Source organism: Elgaria multicarinata, chromosome 13 (genome assembly GCF_023053635.1).
Source record: "Elgaria multicarinata webbii isolate HBS135686 ecotype San Diego chromosome 13, rElgMul1.1.pri, whole genome shotgun sequence".
Taxonomy (NCBI): Eukaryota; Metazoa; Chordata; class Lepidosauria; order Squamata; family Anguidae; genus Elgaria; species Elgaria multicarinata.
The window spans coordinates 32,157,667-32,182,165 of record NC_086183.1 but is presented as its reverse complement, the minus strand read 5'-3'; the positions used below and the strand labels follow the sequence as shown (position 1 = coordinate 32,182,165).

General features: G+C 49.2%; 1 protein-coding gene across 1 annotated transcript; it reads left to right on the top strand.

Annotated features, from left to right (window-relative positions):
• Positions 1–706: 706 nt before the first annotated feature.
• On the top strand, positions 707–23,886 carry PTGIR (prostaglandin I2 receptor). The gene is made up of 2 exons (XM_063139899.1): positions 707–2,141; positions 22,989–23,886. Exons 1-2 carry the CDS (start codon positions 1,131–1,133, stop codon positions 23,238–23,240), a joined length of 1,263 nt encoding a protein of 420 aa, XP_062995969.1. The 5' UTR covers positions 707–1,130; the 3' UTR covers positions 23,241–23,886.
• The last annotated feature ends 613 nt before the right edge of the window (positions 23,887–24,499 follow it).

The following is a 24,499-nucleotide window of genomic DNA, read 5'->3' as shown; positions in this document are numbered from 1 at the left end:
AAATAAAATTTTAAAAAAAATAAAGCCACAAAGCCTCCCCACTTTGCGCATGACTGCCATGCTGTTAAGGGCAGAGGAGCTGGGCCAGTCCGAAAGCAGGTGGCAACCTTACGCCAGGCAGGTTGCGTTTCCCAGTCCCAAGAGCAGCCACCAGGCATCCTGAGACTTCTTTGGGCCACGAGCGTCTCCGCGCAGAGACGGATGTGCAGAGGGGCGGGGATTGTGGTTTAAGTCGGTGGGAATGAATTCAGCGTGCACAATGAGGAGCTGGTGTGGGCAGCGAGCCCAGTTGCATCGGGGCAGCAAGTGAGAATTGGGCCCTTTCTACACCTAAGGGTTATCCCAGGCCAAGGGAGGGATTGTCCCTGTCTGCTCCCAGGATCCCCTGTGTGTCCTTTGGCAGGTGTAGAAATGGCCTTGGAGGCTCCGTGGAGGCAGAAGGACCGAGCCTCCGTGTGTGGCTAGGAGCAAGGCGTCTTGGCTTAACCCAGCTGGCAGGAGGGCTGGCAAAGCGTTGAAAGAAGGAGAGAGGGAAGAAGAGGGAGGAAGCGAGAGCATGGGAGTGTGGGTGGAAGAAAGGCAACGGTGCTGACAGCCATTGGCCTGCTCCTGGGTGTGTTGGCCAAGCCCCACCCCGGCCCTCCGCAGTCCCCGCCTGCCTGCCTGCTGGAGTTGAAAGCTGCTCTCTCACAGCTCCCGAAAGCTCAGATGCTCACCCACGCAAAGCAGACACACACGCACACTTTCCACGCTGGGCGACTCACAAGAAGGCAGACAGAGCTCTTGACAGGCAGCCAGCGGGGACAGGACGGGGCAGGCCGCCCGGCATAGCTCAGCCCAGCTCAGCCTTGCTGCGTCTAGGAGATCCCGAGTGCCAGCCCATGAACCCACTTTCGGCTGGGTGACTTCGCCGCTTCCCTGGACTTGGGAAGAGAACCCAGGAGCCTAAAGAGCCTTTTGCTTCCAGTCTGAACCAGCGAACCGGATCTTCAGCAATTGTGGCAAGCCACTAGACCTCAATGGTTTTTTCGCCGACCCCTGGGAATGGGACTTGGGCTTCCTGACAGGCAGCCTGGCCTCTCGGATGGCGGTGATGGGCTTCTCCCCGATGGCAAGTAGGAACAGAGAACATGAGCGTCTGGGTCCTTCTCTTCCATGTTGAAATCTCCGGAGCCGTTCTCCTGGCTGAGAACTCGGACTCCCAGCCCCCTGCCACGCCCGCCCTCTTGACCCTCCCCTCCCCAAGACCCCCCTGGGCCCTGCTCATGCCAATGCACCCCCTGCAAGCCACCCTGAGCCCCAGCGTGCCGCCTTCCCTCCTGGAGCCCCCACGCAACAGCTGCAACAACATCACCAAGCTGCAGCAGGACAGCCACCCGGCCTTGAGCTCCTTCATGTTCGCCGCCGGGGTGGTGGGCAACCTCTTGGCTCTGGCCATCTTGGGCGTCCACCGGAAGGAGCTGCGCACCAAGTCCTCGTCCTTCTGCATCCTGGTGACCGGCCTGGCCATCACCGACCTGTTGGGCACCTGCATGGTCAGCCCCGTGGTCTTCGTGGCCTACTCGATCAACGCCACTTTGCTGGGCATGGTGGACGGGCAGCGCTGGCTCTGCGACTTCTTTGCCTTCTCCATGATGTACTTCAGCCAGGCCGCCATGCTCATCCTCTGCGCCATGGCGGTGGAGCGGTGCCTGGCCATCAGCTACCCGTACTTCTATTCCCAGCACAACATCCGCCACTGGGTCAGGCTCTCTCTGCCCGCCATCTACGCCTTCAGCGCCTTCTTCTGCGCGCTCCCCTTCCTGGGCATTGGGAAATTTAAGCAGTACTGCCCGGGGACGTGGTGTTTCATCGAGATGGATGCCGACCCGGGCGACCCGCACCACGGCGCCGCCTTCTCCTTGTCCTACGCCACTCTCATGGCCCTCCTCATCCTCGCCATCTTCCTCTGCAACGGGCTGGTCATCATCAGCTTGTGCCAGATGTACCGGAAGCAGAAGGCCCGCCGGCGCGGCTCCATCAACGTGGCCCAGCTACGCCGGCGGAAGAGCTGGTTCAGCCGCGGCGACGAAGAGGTCGACCACCTGATCCTGCTGGCCCTCATGACCATCATCTTTGTGATCTGCTCTTTGCCCCTCACGGTAAGCCCCGAGAGCAGCCCAGGGGAGGGGAGACGGGTGCTTCAGCTCAGAGGGATGGTGACACACAGGGAAAGAGGCGCGAAGTCAATCTGTGTTTTACCGGGATGAAACACATAATAATAATAATAATAATAATAATAATAATAATAATAATAATAATAATAATTTATTACCTGTGTCTCTCTGGATCAAGGCGGGGAACACCATTAAATACAATATACAGTTGAGGTCTGGTGGTGAGAACTGTGGGTCGGAAGGGCTCCAGCGTGTGCTGGGTGGTCCTGAGGTCGCGTTGCCATGAATGCACCAGCTGGCAACTGGAGCTGCTTGTGATGCATGGTGGCAGGGGCTGTTTTGCATGGAAACGCGTGAAACGACGCCCTGGCTGGTCGTGCACAGCTGCTGTCATGGATCGGGCTGAGCTTTGCCGGCTGTATTTCCCCCCGACACCCACCCACCCACACCACCACCACCACCACAATCCCAGTGCTTGCCACAACTTAGAATCATAGAATCATAGAATCGCAGAGTTGGAAGGGGCCTACAAGGCCATCGAGTCCAACCCCCTGCTCAATGCAGGAATCCACCCTTAATCCTGTCCGCACAAGAGGAGGCCGCCTAACCACAGCCCGGGAGCTTTTTGCAGACAGGGACTTCACAGAGGCCACCCAAGAGACGTGGGGCACGGTGTGGAAGCTACGAACACGCCCTGGATACAACACATACCCAGAGAGAGCCGTTCCTCGCTGGTCATTTAACCACAATAGTTCTCCATCTCCAGAGCAGGGTATGGGGGGGACAAGCTACAGGGGACGTCCGTCAGACTCATGTCCTGCTTGTGAGCCCTTCCAGGCACAGCTACCTGGTTACTGCTGGAAAAGGATTCTGGGCTAGTTAGGCTGGTCTGGCAAAGGGAACCCTGAGTCTGAGGGGACCTTTCAAAACAGCAGTTTCCAGTGGAGGCTGGCGGCTCCAGTGGCGGTGAATCCGGTCCGGGTTTTGATCAGAACTCTAAAGGAGCTATCCAAGGGCCAATGCCCCCTAGACTTGCATCATTGCACCTTGGACAGCTCCTTTAGAGTTCTGACTGGTTCGGACCGAAACCCGGAGCGGATTTACCACCCCACTGACATCGGAGGCACCAGCCTCCTCTGGCATGGGTCCCTGTAGCGTTTGGGACACATGGTCGTTGGGGCATCACCTGGCAAGTGGTGGGGTTCATTTATTTATTTTCTTATTACGTTTCTATACTGGTCAACTGCCAGTGCTGTCTGGGCGGTTCATAACAATTAGTTTTGCCTGTCTGGCTAACTTTCTGCTTCGTTCAGCCGCTTGCCAGGAGCAAGTTCTGTGCAACTCTTCCGCAACCTGGTACCCTCCAGATTTGTTGAACTACAACCCCCATCATTCCCAGCCACCATGGCCGCCGGGTTGAGGAAGGCCGATTTAATAAGTAGCAGGAGAACCTTCATGCCCACCATGCTGGGAGATGTCCCTCCTGCAGCGGATAGGAAGGGGCAGGTGGCACATATTTGGAGGGGTTCTGCAAATCGAACCATACGAAACATCTTCTCATCTTTCCATACTGCGTGGAAGAATTATTTTGTGCCTTTGACGCGAGAGATAAGATAGGGTGACCCTATGAAAAGGAAGAGAGAGCTCCTGTATCTTTAACAGTGGCATTGAAAAGGGAATTTCAGCAGGGGTCATTTGTATATATGAGGAACCTGGGGGAATTCCCTCTTCATCACAACAGTTAAAGCTGCAGGAGCCCTGCCCTCTTTTAAATCTGGTCACTCTAGTATAGCTCCTGCAGCTTTAACTGTGGTGATGAAGAGGGAATTCCACCAAGTTCTCCATATATGACACCTGCTGAAATGACACCTGCTGAAATTCCCTTTTCTATGCAACTGTTAAAGATACAGGAGCCCGGTCCTCCTTTCCATATGGTCACCCTAGATAAGACTGTCGTTTGAGTACCACTCCCCTCCTTTACACCCCTTATCTTCCTTTGCTTCCTCTTCTTTTTCTGTCTCTGTTTCCTTTTGTTTACGTAACTCATAAACTAAAAACAAAGAGATCGCATTATGAAACCCAGACAGGCTTGTCATATTATCTGAACAAAACTCGCCCAGGCCCACTGCTGTGCCTTTAAGGGTAGCTTGAAATGTGACAAGTGATAGTTTCCACAGCACAAAGGGGCTACTAGCATTTACCAGTCCAGTTGCTGTTAAAAGCGGAGGAGCAGAAGCCAGTAAAGAACGTGGCAAACCTATACGAAAACCAGTCCTTAATCTAAAGCACATGATTTTCCAGAATGGAAAAGAAACGCTCTTTAAGCCATTCCTATGGGACCTATGTCTCTTTCCTATCCTGCTTTCCTTCCTATCTCCTCTTTTTCCCTTCTCTGTCCAGATCCACAGTCCTTCTCCCAGATTTCAGAATTCCCTCACTCTTCCCAACGTTGGCACTGAGGGGTTTGTCCCGGTTTCCATCTGGCTGCATCTTCCGCTGTTGTGCATTACGTTGGCACGGGGGGGGGGGGAGCCCTCCGGCCTCCTCAGCCACGCGAAACAGTTTGCGGAAGGGCCCTGCCTTTACTCCCGAGGGAGCTGGTGCCTGTGTGGGCTAGAAACACGAGGGGATGACGCGCCTGTTCATATCCTCTGGAGGCCAAGCAGATGACACGGAGGCTGGTTTCTACGCTGAGGGGAAGAGAAACGTTTCATCACTTCTGTCCTTGCCAGATTGGGCAACCGTAGGGTTGCCAACTGAAACAAAGGCGGCCTGCTCTCGTGCCTCTAACAGCAGCTTGCTCTTCAAAAATGCGAGGAGGAAGCGTTTCACAATCCTTAACCACAGCAAGGCTGGTAAAACCAAGCAAAAATGTTGGCAACGGAGGCAAAGGAAGATGTGTTTATTCATTTGTCACAGGGATACCCCAAGTTTCTGATTTATTCCTCCCATTTACTGTATATATCCCAGCCATATGTATCAGCTGGGGCTGATAGGCATTGTAGACCAAAAAAATCTGCATGGCCATAAGTTGTCAATTCCTGTTCTAGGGGGTCCCCTGACCAAGAATCACTTGGGGCCCAACCGGCTCCCTGTCTCCATCTTAGACGGACCTTCTGCCTTACATTAGTTCACTCAAAACTCCCTTGCGTGGGATTCTGAGACCTTCTCCCTATTTGGACGTCCCGCTGCCCTCCACTCTTCACCTGCTGCACCTCCACTTCCAACCTACCCAACAGTTGCAGGGGCCTACAAGGACAAATGTTGCCTGAGGATCCCCAAACCTGATGGGGGGGAGTGAGTAGATCCCTTGGGCTCGCCACCGATACACAGGCCCAAACCTGCCTCGTCAGAACAGACAGCAGTGAAACTCAATCGTGGGAACCCCATTTGGCAGAAGCAATGACATCACAGAAGTTGGCATGGAACATGGCCCGATTCCCTGAGGTGTTGTAGATTTCCTAAATTTTGGCATCCCTGGGGAAGCCAGCCTAGTCATTCTTCCGCAGCTGGCTGGCTCTGCCAACCTATTCCGGGATGCCTCGCCCAGGAATCGATTGAGCTGACAATGAGCTGACAATACAGTATTGTACAATCCCGTCGTGTTTATTTCTCCGACCTTGTGGGAGGGACCGTAACTCAGCAGAAGAGCTCTTCCGCCTGAGGAACTGGAGAGACTTGATCCGTCAGAATAGGTAGACCAAGAGACTTGACTATTGGGTTTTCTGCAGCTGAGTTTCCTTCACGCCGTTATTAATAGCCCAGGGGCCTGTCCAGTATCTGTGTGTGTTTCTGTGTGGCTGACAAATTAAGATCACCTTCTTGCGAGGTTGCCAACTTTTTTGCAGCCCGATTCTTGTACCTCAGCCTTCTCCAACCTGGTACTCCCCAAATGTGCCAAACTACACATCTCCCACAGAACGCTTGGGGTAACCTGGAGTAGATTTTTGAGCGGATGACTGTGAACGTCATTCAGTTCTGGTACTCCAGTAATTCCAAATTCTCTTTTGCATCAGACTGTGGTTGGGTGGGAATCTTGGGATGACTGGCGGGGGGGGGGGTGGAATCCACAAAAGTAGATCCCACGGGGCTGAGGTCTGCTCACCCCTGGCATGGGGAGCTTTCCGTGGCAAGAGGTGGGTGTATCTTTGAGCCAAAGTTGCTCGCTGTTCTCTGGCCCACGTCGAAGGCCACGGATGGGTGTTACGGCCGCTTTCCAGACTTGTCTTTGGTGCAAACGCTGTTGGGGTTTGCGCAGCTCCTGCATTTTCTTGCTTGTAAGAGAGCAGACCAGGGTGAGTGAGAAGGAGGGACTCCAAGCAGCTGTATTCCCTGCGGCCTCTCGGCCAGCTAGCAAGGACCCATACGCTGCTAAAAGGCGGCAACGTGAACGCAGTGCTCTTTCTCAGGCGGATCTTCTTATCTTTTCGCTCCGGGTGTGTGCCCAGGTCTCTTGGCCGGGGTTAAGTAAATAAGGAAACCTGTAAGTAAGTACCCTGAGCAGCTGGCTCTGGAGCCGGTGGCTGCTCCTCCCAGCCTTGAATATTCACTTGGTACAACTGTCAAGAAAATCCATTCCATTTCCCCGCGCTAGGACATCAGTGGCTTCAGATCCCAACGGCCGCCTTCGTCTCATTTCAAACAGGAGGTGCCGAGGCCCCAATTCATAAGGGATGAACAAGCAGGACATGGTGCAACTGCACCCTCCCACCCATGTTCCCCAGCAACTGGTGCACACAGGCTTACTGCCTCGAATACGGGAGATAGCACACAACCATCAGGGTTAGTAGCCATTGATAGCCTTTGCCACTCCGGGTTTTAGTCAGAACTCAAAAGGATCTATCTGCACCTCGGACAGCTCCTTTAGAGTCCTGACCGGTCCTGGCTGAAACCTGGAGCGGATTCACTGCTCCACTGACATCGGAGCCACCGGCCTCCACTGACTGTAAAAAAAAATTAATACATTATAATGATATGGCAATATTTATTTAATTATTTGCCTAACGTCCTTTTATCCTACATTTCCATTAAAATAAATGCTCCAGTCAGTTTGCAATCTAATCCGCATGTTAAGGTAACAATAAAAAACAAATACAAGAAACCCGAAAGCCAACAAAGGAGAACCAGGAGGGGCGGGAAAACCCACTTCAACCAGGCAGATTAGGCTTAAACTGCTAAAGAGGCAAAATTCCAGCTGTCCAAGGAATTTGGGAAGGCCATTGGAGAGGGGGGGGGGTGTGCTTTAAGGTGGATACCTGCATTGAGCAGGGGGTTGGACTCGATGGCTACTATTCAATGATTCTATGGGTGTCCCTTGGCAAGGAATTCTAGTGTAGGTGCAGGCACAGAGAAGGTCCTCTCCTGGTCCCGAACAAACACAGCACAGATGTTGGGGGGGGGGGCATGAAGGAAGGCTGCACAGAAGATCTCAATGGCTAGTCTGGCTCTTTGTGAGAGAAAATGGTATTTTTGGTAGGCTTATTAAGTGCAATCGCATTATCTGGCTACTAAGAAGCATGTCTCTGAACATGTGCAGAGTGTCTTTGCCTCACCACAAACAGGGTGGGTGTCATAGTTCTTACTCTTAGCACATCTCTCTCTCTCTCTCTCTCTCTCTCTCTCTCTCTCATACACACACCTTCTGTCTTTAACTCATAATGCAAATTTCCCTGGAAAGACACAAGAAGTGAAGTCAAAGGCCTGATTTTAGATTTAGAAACATTTAAACCTATAAAGCCTTACACAGCTTGGGACCACAATACCTGACGGAACGCCTCTCCCGACATGAACCTACCCGGACACTGCGCTCAACATCGAAGGTCCTCCTCCGAGTGCCTACTCCGAGGGAAGCTCGGAGGGTGGCAACAAGGGAGAGGGCCTTTTCAGTGGTGGCCCCCCGACTGTGGAATGATCTCCATGATGAGGCTCGCCTGGCGCCAACATTGTTATCTTTTCGGCGCCAGGTCAAGACTTTTCTCTTCTCCCAGGCATTTCACAGAGTTTAACAACATACGCTAAGTTTGTTTTTAATGGACCCCAGAACTTTTGTTGTTGAAATGGATACTGTTTTATACTGTTGTTTTTATATTTTTGATTTTTTAAAAATTTTGCATATTTTTTCATGGTCACTGTTTTTAACTTTTGTAAACCGCCCAGAGAGCTTCGGCTATGGGGTGGTATATAAATTTAATAAATAAATAAATAAAGCAGGAGGCAAACAGCGAAGCACCTTCTGATCATAAGCTGATTGACTGCCCTGTGGCAGAAAGCGCTGCTATGCATACAGTGGAACGTTGCACATAAATATGCACGTGTTTAGATACATGCTTGGAGAAGCCACAAACTTGAGTTAAACCGGAGGGAGCAGAGAGTAGGATTCCTGATTACTAGGAGCGATCTGTTATGGATTGAAGTGAGGGCGCCTCCATTTCGCCTTGGTAAATAAGGAGCTTACGGTATTAATCAACCAGCTACGCCTAGGCCCTGAGAGAGGGACAAAGTAAAGGGTCGTAAAGCAATTGCCAGCTGTAGTAGGGTCAAACGGGTTTACACGGGGGTGGGGGTGGGTGCCCGCTTGCCAAACTTCCACATTTGGGGCGTGAAACTGAGCACTGTGAAAACCTCTGCACGGAGAGGCTGGCATCTCAGAAAGGACATCGTAGTGCTCAAAAAGGGGAAACCGAAATGATCAGGTGACTGCTGGAGCAATTCCCTGCAAAGAACCGTTTCAACATTTGGGGCGTTTTAGTTTAGATTAGAAGAAAGGCGAGCAAGGGGGAGGGGCACAAGAAAGGTGTATCAGCAGGGCCGGTGCCAGACTATTTTGCACCCTAGGCAAGGTGAGCTACTTTCACCCCCACCCCACCCCAAAAAATGCCAACTTTGATTTTTAAGAACAGATGTTTCCTGGAAAAAATAAGAAGCACAAAACTTGAAACTGCTAAATTGATTTTAAAGTGCAAGAAAGACGTCATGCCAATTATAGCAAACAAATTGGAAAGGAACGTCTATGGGTCTAAAACGCATTATTTAATAGGAATATCACCTCCAAATCATCCCCCCCAACTCACATGCATGTGCACACACACACTCAGCATCACTCACTCCAAACAAACACACGCATGAACACATGCATTCACTCAAAGACCCCCTGCACCCCATTCACCCATACATACTCTCTCTCTCTCTCTCTCTCTCTTCCGGGCGCGTTCCAGAAGTCTGAACGTGGAGCCGCCCCACCCCCACCCCAGCGTCCCTGGCTTCGCTTCAGCTGGGCGGGCGCAGGGCACCATCTCGCCCGCCCAGGCCCAGCTGAATCCTTGGGCCGGCCTGGCTCACAGCCAACATGCGCGAGTTCTGCACTGTGTCCGGCGCCCCTCTTAGCTTGGCGCTCTAGGCGGCCACCTGAGTGGCCTCTATGGTAGCACCGGCCCTGTGTATAAGATTATGCAGGGTGCGGAGAAAGTGGAGAGGGAGACATGGACACCAGGTTGGGGAAACCACCGATTCTCTGTGCTGTGCCTCTTTTTAGCTGTCCTGAGCAGAGGGCGGTGGCGGTGGCGGTACTGAAGATTCACTTCCCTCCCCTCATCCACTTTGTCTTTTTTAAAATGGTGACATTTACACAAAAGCGCTTGATTCTGATCTTCTCACGTTCTACATGAGCAACACTGTCCCTAGGAAGGAAGTGGAGAAGGCCCCCCCTCCATTTTGCATCAAGAATAGGGTTATATTGGGGGGGGGGGCCCTCCTTCAACATTTCCCCAATCTAAAGCAGGATCAGGAGAAAGTTTCAGCCTCGGCACACGTCCTCTGCTAGGAGAAAAGGGAATTAACACAAATAGCCACAGCCAGTGAGGAACTGTTGAAAGAGCTGGGTATATGCTTAGCCTGGAGAAATTGCAGGGAAGCAGATTTGCCTAAACATTAGGAGAAACTTCCAAACAGTGAGAGCTGTCCAGCAGTGGAACAGACTGTCTCAGCAGGTGGTGGGTTTTCCTTCGTTGGAGGTATGTGAGCAGAGGCTGGGTGGCCCTCTGTCATGGATGCTATAATTGCACTTAGCAGCGCGGAGCTGGCACTGAGTAGTGGGTTGGACTAGATGTTCTCTGAGGTTCCTTCCAACTATGAAAAGCACAGACACAACACAAGAGCCTGCGGCTGTTGCAAAGTGCTTAATATCACTTAAATCAAGGGTCAGGGGTGGGCAAACTGTGGCCCTCCAGATGTTATTGGAATATAGCGCCCATCACCTTTAGCCAGTGTCCAAATGTTGAGGGGATGATTAGTGTTGTAGTCCAAGTTGCCTGCCCCTGACTTAAATAAATAAGGGCACAATCCTATGCCTGTTTAGACAGGGGGGGAAAGTTCTACATGGCTGGCTGGCTGGGGAATTCTGACAGTTGTAAGACTTGTTTTCTGTCTAAATATGCACAGGCATACTCCTTAAGTGATATAGTACAACTTAAGTAATTAGTTTAAATAAGAAAAAGATTGGAGGAATTGTGTAAAAACTGCTGCTGGGGTGAACTGGATGGTCCTCTTCCACGTCAACACAGAGATAAATGGCCATTTCCCCAGTAGGGTGGAAAGTCAGTCAACCTCCCTCTGCAAGCAACCTTAGAAGTCAGAGGGGGTCACTGGGCCTGCGACTGGCGTCTGTGATGGGGCTAGATCGCTGTGCAGAACGCATAGCTGCCTCCTTCCCACTCTGCACCATTATTCCAGTTGCAAAACCAATGCATTTATTGGTTTTATTTACTGTTTGGAGTGTTGAATGCAGAGGCCATTCCAGCTGATTAAATACTCCATGCTTGATGTCCGGAAATTTAAATAAGAATCTTACCTCTGCATGGGGCTAATTCTTAAAAATGGGACCTTCTTGGCGCATAGGAATTTGAAAGATTTCCCACCAACTGACCTGGAAGTCTCTGCAACTTACTTTGAATAAAGAAACCCTCATAAACTTTTTTGCAGCGACAGGGCCCAATTTTGGAAGATGTGAAGCAATAAGAAAGAAGAGACTGTCTTTGAACACGTACAGAGTACCTACACGAGCGTTACACTCACAGGTGCAGCATGCAGAGGCACTGTCCATATATTTGGAATTCCAAAGGACAGGAAGTATAACTGCCAGGCAGGAAGCACACACACCCCGCCATCTCCTTGGAAATTACGCACGGGGGCTTACACCCGCCCCAGTGGAATGCAGGCAGCACCAAACGCCCATGGCAACCGGGTTTCTGGCCCAAAGCAAGGCTGTAGAAGGGTTGTTCTGCAATGCTGTAGCAACAGAAAGGGTTAGGAAGTGATACGTGAGCTGTGGGAAGGGCGTTATTGAAACAGGTGATGCCAACTGCAGCTGGGTGTAGCGGAGGGTTGTGAAAGGGACAGGAGATAAGGGAGCACAGCTTGAAAAGGCTGCAGGAGGAGAAGTCACGGGGAAAGGCCCTCCTTCAGACGCCACATTTGCTAGAGGCCGTATGGCTGAAAGGCAGGCACAGACCTGGAGAGGCAGCTGGCCCTTGGCTAATCTGGAAGGCGGCTCCTATTCCTTAAGGAAACTTGGGGGATGGGGGAATCATAGAATGGTAGAGTTGGAAGGGTCCTCTAAGGCCATCGAGTCCAACACCCTGCTCAATGCAGGAATCCACCCTAATGCATCCCTGACAGACGGTTGTCCAGCTGCCTCTTGAAGGCCTCACCTCCCTAAGTCATGGGTTCCATTGTCGTACTGCTCTAACAGTCAGGAAGTTTTTCCTGATGTCCAGCCGGAATCTGACTTCCTTTAACTTGAGCCCGTTATTCCGTGTCCTGCACTCTGGGAGGATCGAGAAGAGATCCTGGCCCTCCTCTGTGTGACAACCTTTCAAGTCTTTGAAGAGGGCTGTCATGTCTCCCCTCAATCTTCTCTTCTCCAGGCTAAACATGCCCAGTTCTTTCAGTCTCTCCTCAAAGGGCTTTGTTTCCAGGCCTCCCCCTCAGCAGGCCTTGAACCCCACCTCCTGTTTTCGACGCCAGCGCTTGGCATGCCAAGTGATGGCAACAACAAGAGGGTGTCTGAGCATGCCAAAACTGTTTTTCCACCGCCTTTCTCCAGCCAGCCTGACCACCACCAAATCTGTGATGATTAAGGGACAAGGTGTCCAGGGCAGAATTGAACCCCCTGCGTCACTGTATTAGCGAAGTGTGGGTTTGCAGCAACTAATTTTCACTTCATCGGCCTAAGTGCTCTTTCGGGTTTCAGTAGAAAGGTGGAATGGAAACAATGGTTTCCAGTGTGCACAGGGAAGATTCACAGAAAGATTCAGAGGACTTGCCCAGATTCAAAGATAACTTGCAAAAAGGTCGTCTCAGTAGAACCTTTGGTTTTAACTCCCTATAAGAGATCAGCTTTTCCCCTTGAAACCCAGGGGCTGTGGGAGTGAGAGCAGCAGAGCAGTGCGTGGAGGGAGAAAAACCAGTCAGGAGTTTGTTGCTCTGAATTATTTTAGTGTTTTGGTTTTTTTCGTTTAGTTGTTCCTTTTTTCTTTTCTTTTTTAAAGCAATATAACATATGTTCCAACTCTGCCTGTTTACCATGGACGGTCCCTATTTTTGGTACCCACTGCTGATAAAATACTGTTGCTAATTTGTCCTATTCTGCTTGAGGAGCAGAGGGGGAAGACAAATATACAGGCATATTTTCAGAAATGTTGTTCAGATGCTCCCTTGAGCAGGAGAAAACTGCCACATCTTCTGTAGGTTAAATTTCCTGATTTTCACGAGCGTGCACACTGATGTGAGCACAGCTCCATGAAGTGGGCACACCACAGCTGGTGACGATCATTTGGAACAACTACGTGCAGTCATTATTTATTATTTAAACTATTTGTACGCCCCTTGATATCCTATGTCCTCTAAGTGGTTTACATAAGATACATATAATACAATAGGGGGGAAAAACAATCTGTACAAGAAAAATGGTAAAACAGAGCAGTGTCATGGCCCATTACATGGCTTGGGACCACAATACCTGATGGAACGCCTCTCCCGACATGAACCTCCCCGTACACTGCGCTCAACATCTAAGGTCCTCCTCCGAGTGCCTACTCCGAGGGAAGCTCGGAGGATGGCAACAAGGGAGAGGGCCTTTTCAGTGGTGGCCCCCCGACTGTGGAATGATCTCCCCGATGAGGCTCGCCTGGCGCCAACATTGTTATCTTTTCGGCGCCAGGTCAAGACTTTTCTCTTCTCCCAGGCATTTTTAACAGCATTTTAACAGCATTTAACAACGTTAAGTTTGTTTTTAATGGACCCCACAATTGTTGTTTTTAAATGGATACTGTTGTTTTTATACTGTTTTTTATGTGTGTGCGTGTGTGTGTGTGTGTTTTTAAATTGTATACTTTTAATGTTTACTATTTTTAAATGTTGTAAACCGCCCAGAGAGCTTCGGCTGTGGGGCGGTATATAAATGTAATTAAATAAATAAATAAATAAATAAATACAAGTCAGGGAAAGCCAGTGTCAACAGATCCATCTTTGAGAGATGTCTCCAGTTTCTGCCTCCTGAACAAAGTTTGGGAAAATGTTCCAGAGGGTGCATGCCACTACCAAGAAGGGCTGCTTAGGTTACCTTGCCCACAATGTTGGCTGTGGGAAGGCCAGTAAGAACATTTATTTATTTATTTATTTATTTATTACATTTTTATCCCGCCCAATAGCCAAAGCTCTCTGGGCGGTTCACAAAAATTAAAACCATAATAAAACATAGAAAGAGCCCTGCTGGATTAGACTAAATTCTAGCTAATTTAGTCCACCACTCTGTTCCCATAGTAGCCCACCAGCTGTTGACCAAGGACCAACAAAGCAGGACATGGTGCAACAGCACTCTCCCACCCATGTGCCCCAGCAACACAGGTTTACTGCCTCGAATACTGGAGATAGCACACAGCCATCAGGGCTCGTAGCCATGGATAGCCTTCGCCTCTAGGAATTTATCCAACCCCCTTTTAAAGCCATCCAAATGGGTGGTCATCACTACATCTTGTGGCAGTGAGTTCCATAACTTAACTATGTGCTGCGTGAAGAAGGACTTCCCTTTATTTGTCCTGAATGTCCCACCAATCAGCTTCATGGGAGGACCCCAGGTTCTAGTGTTTTGAGAGAAGGATCACCTTGGGTTGATTTGGTGTATGCAGGGTTATATATACATTGCTTCCCATTTGAAACAAATCCCAAAGCAGTTTACAAAAGGATACAAATAAAAGCCGCGCACACTGCAAATGCATAATCTTAGACTAGAAACTCTCCCTCAAAAAACAACAGTGCATTGTCAAAAATAAGCAGAAGGATGTTGAAAAATGAAAGCAATTAGCGACCAGGATGGAACGGACCAGGAAAAAGCCCAGACGGCAATCTTCCGAGCATCTCCTCCTTGAGGTTTCAGAGTGGGGAGTGAGGAGCGTGTCTCCTCTTTGTCCATCTGTCACTCACAGCAGAAGAATATCAGTCCTACAGGAATGCTGGTAAATTGGAGGAGGCAGGTAGGCAGATTCTTCTTGCTGCCTTCCTCTCAATCCTGGAAGAATACCAGGTTAGGGAGCGGGCTCTTCCAGAGAGAGATCTAGCCCTTGGCCTAACAGCTACTGAAACTTACTTTAGGCTGCGTTTACACAACAGTAGTGGTGTCATGCAGGCAAGGCTCAAGAGAGATCCAGCACTTGCACTTTTTGATTAGCAGGGACACTGACATCACCTAGGTAACGGAATCAGTGACCTAGGGAGGTGGTGGGCTCTCCCACACTGGAGGCCTTCAAGAGGCAGCCGGACAGCCATCTATCAGGGATGCTTTAAGGTGGACATCAGGAAAAACTTCCTGACTGTTAGAGCAGTATGACAATGGAACCAGTTACTTAGGGAGGTGGTGGGCTCTCCCACACTGGAGGCCTTCAAGAGGCAGCTGGACAGCCATCTATCAGGGATGCACCATTCCATGTGGCTTGGAGTGTTGGCGGATCAGTGGCCCTCAGAGGCACACTGATGGCCGTCCAAACTGTGTGGTCTGCCCTGAGAGGGTTGTCCAACTTCCGTTTAGAAACCACATCTAGGCCTCTTGCTGTCGCCGCCACCCATTTTCTGTCCCATTAGACTAGTGGCTCATGGTTACCCAGACCTGATGTTTATAGGGAGGTGTCACATGCCAGCTTGGATACCCAATCCCTTTTTAAAAACAGGATGTTGAGCATACACCAAGTGCCCACCCGCTCCGTTCCCTGGGGTTTAAATGCCAATGTGAGATTGATTGATTGATTGATTGCATTTCTATACCGCCCAATAGCCGGAGCTCTCTGGGCGGTTCACAAAAATTAAAAACATTCAAAGTATAAAACAACAGTATAAAACCATACTATAAAATACAATATAAAAGCTCAACCAGATAAAAACAGCAGCAATGCAAAATTACAAATTTAAAACACCAAGTTAAAATTTATTTATAGACTGTTAAAATGCTGGGAGAATAAAAAGGTCTTCACCTGGCGTCTAAAAGCATATAATGTAGGTGCCAAGCGAACCTCCTTAGGGAGCTCATTCCACAGCCGGGGTGCCACAGCAGAGAAGGCCCTCCTCCTGGTAGCCACCTGCCTCACTTCCTTTGGCAGGGGCTCGCGGAGAAGGACCCCTGAGGATGACCTTAGGGTCCAGGCAGGTACATATGGGAGGAGGCGTTCCTTCAGATAGCCTGGCCCCAAGCCGTTTAGGGCTTTAAATGTTAATACCAGCACTTTGAATCGGGCCCAGACCTGGACTGGCAGCCAATGAAGCTGGAAAAGGACTGGCGTAATGTGATCTCGCCGGCCAGTCCCTGTTAGTAAACGTGCTGCCCTGTTTTGTACCAGTTGAAGTTTCCGGACCGTTTTCAAAGGCAGCCCCACGTATAACGCATTGCAGTAATCCAAACAAGAGGTTATCAGAGCATGGATCACTGTAGCTAGGCTATCTCTGTCCAGATAACGGAGCAGCTGGTATATCAGCCTAAGCTGATAAAAGGTGCTCTTTGCCACTGAGTTCACCTGTGCCTCAAGTGACAGTTCTGGATCCAAGAGTACCCCCAAACTACAGACCTGATCCTTCAGGGGGAGTGCAACCCCGTCCAGGCCAGGGCAAACATCACCTCACCGGACAGATGAACCACCCGCTAACAGTACCTCCCTTTTGCGTCCCTTTTGCAAAATCTTTCAAAAGGGACGCATATATCTTGGCGTCCCTTTTGCAACGTCTTTCCTCTTTCTCCACCAGTTGCGTGGCAGACCCAGCCAGCTCTTCGTCTTCTGTGATTCATCGCCTTCCTTAAAATAACCCCAAATGGGGCAAAGATCAGGAGGCTTAAAGCCAACAACAGAAGCTGTCTCTCCAACTCATGCCTGAATTTCTACAACCTTCCCTCGCCCTTCCCTCTGCACATGTGAGCGCATGCACACGCATACAAAACAACAGCCATGCTTTCTTTTGAGGGCCAGCCAGAGCAGACCTCTCCCAAAAAGGGCAGCAAATCGTTAGTTGTTTGAAGGCACAACCCTATGCCTGGTTAGTCTAAACTCGCACAGGCTCACACCTTAGTTTGTTGTTACGGTATATATTTTTTCCCTGCCACGGATAGGAAGAAGTGCTAATGAGCTTCTCTGCCTCGTGGCTGTCTTTCAAGGTGCGTAGGACCCAAAGAGGGAGTCAGGACGTTTGCTGCTCAGCATCAGCCAGCAAAATGTCTCAGGCCGACCCGGTTTCTTTTGAATGGAAAAACACTTCTAGCTAATTTTCAGGTGTGTGTGTAGGCGGGTTGTGGGAGAGGCATTCTTGATAATACACAAATGGTCCTTTGTTGGACTTATAAGTCCACCACGTGGAGTTGATTAGATGGCATGATTTGCAGGGGGGAGGCGTAGCTCCGTTGTAGATCCCCTGCCTTCCAGACAGAAGAACCCAGGTTCAATCTCTGGCACCTCCAGTTAAAAGAATCAGGTAGCAAGATTCTTCTCTCCCTGAGACGCATCAAGCACAGTAGACAGTACTGAGGTTAGATGAATCAATTGCCCGACCCGTTTATGTGACCATTTTTTTAGCACAAATATTTCCAAAACCGTGGGAGGTAGCTGCTGGCTAAATGATTCTGCTAGGGATGGACAAAGCTGCTAATTTTGGTTGGTCTCCATTTCTGTTTTGACCAATCTTAAAGTCAGCTCAAAGTCTTTTTTTTTTATTAAAAAAGTTTGCACGAAAATTTGTAAGCATTTTAGTGCACATTTCTTAGAATACATGCATTTTGTGTGTGTGCGACTGTGGCTCATATGCACATTTTTGCAAGCAATTTCCCTGATATAGTGCATGCAGTCTTGTACAAATGCTTAGTTTGGAAAACTCCATTGCAACATTTGGCAAATTCGAATTTTGCAGGATTACTACTTTTCAGTTCGAATGGTGGTTTGGAAGTGTGACATTAGGTAAATTCAAATTTCCTCTCATCCCTGGGTCCCATCTACTTTTGCAGCAGTAACAGAGCAAAAGAGAGAAGCGAGCGCTGGAGGAAATTTAACAAAACATCTGGGTGGGTTATATAATCAAAAGCATAAGATGTTCCAAGGGCGTGGTTGCACTCAGTTTACAATGTTGGTAGCTTGTGGGTTCCGTGTTCCAGTGTCAAACGATGGATATAAGCAGAACTGTTTGACTTTTGGTGATTTCCTTCTCACACGCAAGCAGAGAGTCCTACATGGAATCTGCCGTGGCGCAGAGATTTTTTTAAAATAATCTTTTTATTTGCAACACAATAGTAACAACAACAAACAAATCAAAAAAGGGGGAAGGGAAAAATCATATCATGAAACATATCATTATACAATAACCATTACCAATAGAAAGAAGGGGGGAAGAAAAGCACAAGGAGGAATGGATTAACATTACATTCAATATACAGCATTTACATACGGTCTTTTTTCCTTCAAGGAACTCAAGGTGGCATACATAAACCTCCTCTCATTTTATCCTCCCAAAAACAACCCTGTGAGGTAGGTTGGGCTGAGAGTCTGTGACTGACCCAAAATCACCCAGTGAGCTTCCATTGCCAAGTGGGGACTAGAACCCAGATCTCCTGACTACCAGCCCAGCACCCTAATCACTGACTACGCTGGCTCTCATGTTATGATAAGCAGTCTATATATCTAAATAAGCATCCATACAACTTTGATGGATGGAGGACATATGCTCAAACACCGAAGAGCCATAAGATCTTCAGTCCATTGAGTGATAGGTGGTGGGCGCTTTTCTTTCCAAGATTGGAGTATAAGTCGTTGCGCAATTCCGAAGGGAGGGGGGAACAGTGGAGTAGGGCTTTTGTGAATGAAAAAGGCAGGCTAGTTACTCCCACTGGCTAAAGCTATAAATTCGCAACTCCAAAGGAGGGGAACAGCGTAGTGCTTTTGTAAACCAGAAAGGCAAGCTAGCTATTCCCACTGGCTGAAGAGGAGAAACAGTGCTATAGCACTTTTATGAATGGGAAAGGCAGGCTAGTTACCCTGACTGGGGACTATAGTGCCAATGAAGGAAAAGAATGAATGGGGGGAAAGCAGCAGCCCCACTGCCTGACCACGTTCCTGCCAGGTCACAGCCAACTCACAGAGGTATGCCCAGGCTTTAATGCACAGGCACAGGGCATAATGCAGCAGAACCGCCTGGGAGCAGCTTTAATAAAAAAATAAATACAACTTTCCAAAAATGCAGCTTTTCAAGAGTAAAACTGCTGGTTGGCTACGGATTGACGGTGGCACCACGTGTCGCAAAGGGCCTCAAACTGCTCTCCCTCGCACGGAATCGCTCGTGTAGGGTTGCCCCGCGTCTCGGAGAGGCCTATTCCTGAAACTCGTTCCCCTGAAGCGACCCGGAGGCTCTGTTTTGCCAGGCCTGGAATCCATGGAGCTGAGTCCGTGCCGTCAAATTAGTCTGTTGTTTGCCAATGACCTCGCAATCTCATTAACCCCTGAGTAATAAAACTACGGCGGGATTATTTCTGGTATGATTGCGATCATGCCAACGGAAGGGCCAGGAGTTTCCTGTGTGATAACATCCAGGGTGCAAGACTTATTAAACTACCTCTGGGATCTGGATATAGTTTATTATATTATATGCAGGAAGGTTGGAAGTGAATTGAAGTACAAAGACGTCTGCTTTGCTCTCCTGTCCTCATCCACCTGCAACAGAAACTAGCGAAAGGACCAAAAGGAAGATTGCTCCTCTGACGCCATGCTTTGTTCTCAGTGTCGGTTCAACCAATTTGCTCCCAGATCCTCCCTTGGGTCTATAGTTGCCGGATGACCAGGAAATAACTCAACTTGGCCAGCTCTCGTTCCCAAGAACAGCTTGGCGGGCAGAAATCCTCAGATGAAATCGTAAGGATGGAGATAAATCCGGTAACTCTTAATGCCCGCAACATTAAACTGCTGTTGAAAGCAAAGCTACAAGGGCAGGTCAAAATGTTGGCAGCCCTATTGAGAATTCCCAACTCGAGCAAAACTCATGTATTTCAGATAGGCTGTTAATGGATTCTCCAGTAGAGGAATTGCTTACATTTAACCCAGGGGTGTCGAAAATCAGCCTTATGGGTAGCATCTGGCCCTGCTGGGTTCCCCAAATAGCTTTGCCTACCTCCCCCGGCCTCGCCACCTTCCCCCCAACCTTTGGTAGTTTCCTGGTTTTGCAAGGGTGGGGGGAGTTGTTCCCCCACATTCTAATAGTTGAAATGCCTCTCCTAGCTGGGGCCCATCTACACCAAGCAGGATATTCCATTATGAAAGTGGTATGAAAGCGGTATATAAAAGGCAGGAGTCACACTACTACTTTATAGCGGTACTGAAGTGCACTGACAACTGTTGTGGCCTGTGACACATCTACACCAAGCAGGATATAACACTATGAAAGTGGTATATGGTCTGTGTCAATGGGCCCCAACAGTTGTCAGTGCACCTCAATACCACTATAAAGCAGTAGTGTGGCTCCTGCCTTTTATATACCACTTTCCTCAGGGGTCCTTCTCCGCGAGCCCCTGCCAAAGGAAGTGAGGCAGGTGGCTACCAGGAGCAGGGCCTTCTCTGCTGTGGCACCCCGGCTGTGCAATGAGCTCCCTAAGGAGGTTCGCTTGGCACCTACATTATATGCTTTTAGACGCCAGGTAAAGACCTTTTTATTCTCCCAGCATTTTAACAGTCTATAAATAAATTTTAACTTGGTGTTATAAATTCGTAATTTTGCATTGCTGCTGTTTTTATCTGGTTGAGCTTTTATATTGTATTTTATATTATGGTTTTATACTGTTGTTTTATACTTTGAATGTTTTTAATTTTTGTGAACCGCCCAGAGAGCTCCGGCTATTGGGCGGTATAGAAATAAAATTAATAAATAATAAATAAATAAATAAATAAATATAGTGGAATATCCTGCTTGGTGTAGATGAGCCCCAAATGTTTAGCTACCAGCACTAAGAGCGCGAAGGTAAAATAAGCCAGCGTTTTTGGGTATTTTGGTCCTGCCCCTTTTCTCTTCAGCCCTGTCCAGGAATGTGGCCCTCAAGAACTTCTCTGAAATTGTATCCAGCCCCCAGGCTGAAAGAAGGTCGACACTCCAGATTTAACCAATCAACCTATCAACTGCATTTAAATAAAACTGCACATAAACAAAATCTTAATCCAGGTGCATTTTTGAGAGGCTGAAGGAAATCTAAACTAGCTTCCTCTAGTGCAGCCTTCCTCAACCTGGGGCGCTCCAGATGTGTTGGACTGCATCTCCCAGAATGCCCGGCTGGGGCATTCTGGGAGTTGTAGTCCAACACATCTGGAGCGCCCCAGGTTGAGGAAGGCTGCGCTAGTGGTTGGTGTTGGGTTAGGACTGGGGAAACCCACTCAGCCGTGAAGCTCACTTCCACAATCTGTGGCCCTACAATGCTCTCTCTCTCTCTCTCTCTCAAATCTAGAATAATATCTGAAAAGGCTCAGGTACCACCCCAGAAGCAGGTTAAAAAAGAAAGTAAAATTGCACTTTTAACCCCTAGGACCTACTGATTGGAATATGCCCTCACCAGCTAATCAACCAGAGTTGAGTTGATTTAGCTACTGACGCAACCAGTTTAAGCTTGCAGCCCTTGCTGGTTTCCTGCGTTGCAAACCCATCTGCTCTCTCCTGCTGACAGAGAAGGGCACAGGGATGTCATGATCAATGGCCGGGTACCCACTTTGGCCAGCATGTATGTTCTGTGGCTACCCGCAGCAAGGGAACCATGGCTGGCGTTCCCAGCCGCTTGACATATGAGGAAAGTCCCCTTTCGTGCCACTTGCTAGATAAGGAAAATGGAGGAACCGCTTCTGTTTCAGTTGCGCTTCCCTGCCGGAATAACCATTGCACAATTTTGAGCCGGGGTTTGGTCACAGTGAGAACTGGCATGGTTTTAGCTATAAAAATATATTTTTAAAATATATATATAAATACTGAGCCCTTTGGAGAGAGCCAGGAGCCAGAGGAGGAGGAGAAATCAAGAGAACCTGGTGGCTCTCTCAGCCTAACGCACCTCACAGGGTTGTTGCAAGGGTAAAATGCAAGGGAACAGGGAGGAATTTTGTACACCAGCCTGAGTTGGTGGAGGAAGGGTGAGAAGAAAACAATAAAATTGACTAGAGGACGGCAACTCTTGCCACCGTTAGGAAGAACACTTGCAATTGGAGAACTAGAAAGTCCAGGTAATTTACAAAATGGTTTCGCAGCTATGTAAGGCACTTGGTCCTTCTTATTCCACCCTGGATTGTCTTTCATAGAATCATAGAATAGCAGAGATGGAAGGGGCCTACAAGGCCATCGAGTCCAACCCCCTACTTAATGCAGGAATCCATTGAACTCTTTCAAGTTGAAAAGGGTTCCCCAACCTGGCACCATCCAGATGTGTTGGACTGCAACGGCCATCATTCCCAGCCAGCATGGGCACTGCAGTCCAACACATCTGGAGGGCACCAAGTTGGGGAAAGCTGAACTGTAGAATGCCGGGTGGGGCAGCTAGGAAATTTTAGACCCTGGACTTAGTGATCTTATGTCCCGTGTGTCTTACTCCACTTGCAAAGCACACGATGAACTGTTTGCCAACCCTGATATAATAATAATAATAATAATAATAATAATAATAATAATAATAATAATAATCTGAGCCTCTACAGTTTTGCATTTTAGACATACCTAAATCATAGCACCATCATGACTACAGGTATCAAATGGAGTTTGCTTCTGCCGCTGTGATGCCCTCATCACCTCTTGGTCTTATGGTGGGATCGCTTGTGGGGGGGGGGACACTTCGGCCCTTAGAGGCATCACTGAACTATTTATTTTTTATTGCATTTATATCCTGCTTTTTTTTCCTCCAAGGAACCCAAGGTGGTGTACGTAATCCTCCTCCTCCTCTCCATCTTATCCTCACAACAACAACCCTGTGAGGTAGGTTGGGCTGGGAGTCTGAGACTGACCCAAAGTCACCCAGTGGGTTTCCATGGCCAAGTGGGGGCTAGAACCCGGATCTCCCGACTCCCAGTTCAACACTTTAGCCACTACACCACCCTGGCTGCTGAACTATGGCTGCAGAATGAAACCTCAGCTGGTGTGTTTGCAGCTGTAACCCAACAAAGGTTTTTGCAGCGAAGGTGTTAAACAAATTTGCCCACAGAACCACAGCTTCCCTTTGGAAGTTTCCTTTTTTACACACCCATGTGGCTTTTGCAGCAAAAATGTGTTCATTCTCTGCCCGTGCTTTTTCTTTCCCTTTCTGTGCAGATTCGAGCCTACATCGGTGGCATTCGTCCAGACCGCAACGAGGACAGCGACATGTTCGCCTTCCGCCTCAGCGCGCTCAACCCCATCGTGGACCCTTGGCTGTTCATCCTCTTCCGCAAAACCGTCTTCCGCGGCATTCGGAGATTCTTCTGCAACCTTCCGCGGTGGCCCTACTGGTCCAGGACACAGAAGGCGCCCACGACATTTGGGATGCAGGACGGCATCCCCTTCCAAGACCAATCTGCCTGCTGAGAGCAGAAGCCGCCCGACGCACCAAGCTGTGGCAGCCCCTCTCTGGCAGGGGGCAGGCCAGGCCGGGGTTTTCCCTGCTGTGGCATGGTGAGACTTGGAAGAGGAGCAGAAGCAGGAGCCATGAAGGCCGACCCCGGTCTTTCAGTAAGGATCCAGGAACCAACGGGAAGAGAAGGGTCAGTTTCTCATCGTAGGAGAGGGTGGCCGGTGAGCGTTCCTTGACCGCAAGCAGACCCCGTGCCCTGGTGGAGAGATAGTCTAGCACTACAGTGGCATCTCCAGTAGGGTTTTTTCAACCCGTGGGAAGGCTCAGGCTTAGAACCTCATCATCAGCCCCTGTAAAGGGACAATACTCCCGATAAAGAGACAGGAGACTGAGTTTACACAAGATCCCCGATTCAGCTGCCAAGAGGGAGCCAGAAGATAATGTAAAAAAGATATGGGGGGGATGGATGATTGACGTGACTTTGAAGCCACGGGTTTGCCTGCATATTAAGGGACCTGCGCTCCCCGCCCTGTCTCGTACGCACCAATGGATAATCGTGGCGCTTGGCCAGTTCACGCTTTCAGTGTCAATTACGTTAAGTACACAAGATTCAATTGATCGTGAAGAGTTGCTGTGGATCTTTGAAGTGGCGGAAATAAAGGATGAATTTCTACGAAACACACCTGTGTGGCTGTTCCTTTCCCACGCACGCACACGGGCTGGAGGCCGATCCTTTAACTTTTAAGGAAAGTTAAAGTGGCCTGAGGGAGGCTCCTCGCTCCCCGCTCCCCGCCATGGTGACTATGCACACCTAATCCTTTTGTCCCAATGTCGCCTCTGATCAAAAAGGTGTAGCAGGTTTTGGACACATGAAAACCTACAAAACCTGTTTACCTGTAACAGAGGCTGCCTCCAGATGAGGCTTTTTCATTGCTTTGCCTCAGACACAGAATTTTACAGGAGGCCCTGGTCTTCCATTTTAACCCTTGCCCCTGTATTTTTCCACTGCCTCTTCTATATTTTTTCCCAACCACAAAAAGCAAAATAAAAAAAACTGTTGAAGAGGGAAAGATGTAATAGCTGCAGCATGCCTTTCGATTGGCACAGCTAGGAACCCTCCATCTGGAAGTACCCAGAAAGTGATAGAATCATAGAATCATAAAATAGTAGAATTGGAAGGGGCCTCTAAGGCCATCGAGTCCAACCCCCTGCTCAAGGCAGGAATCCACCTTAAAGCATCCCGGACAGACAGCTGCCCAGCCGCCTCTAGTGT

Excerpts from the sequence above, each read along its gene's own strand:
- PTGIR (XM_063139899.1), top strand. The coding sequence starts at position 1,131 with ATGAGCGTCTGGGTCCTTCTCTTCCATGTTGAAATCTCCGGAGCCGTT. Across the intron at positions 2,142-22,988 it reads TCTGCTCTTTGCCCCTCACG|ATTCGAGCCTACATCGGTGG; the intron begins GTAAGCCCCGAG and ends CTTTCTGTGCAG.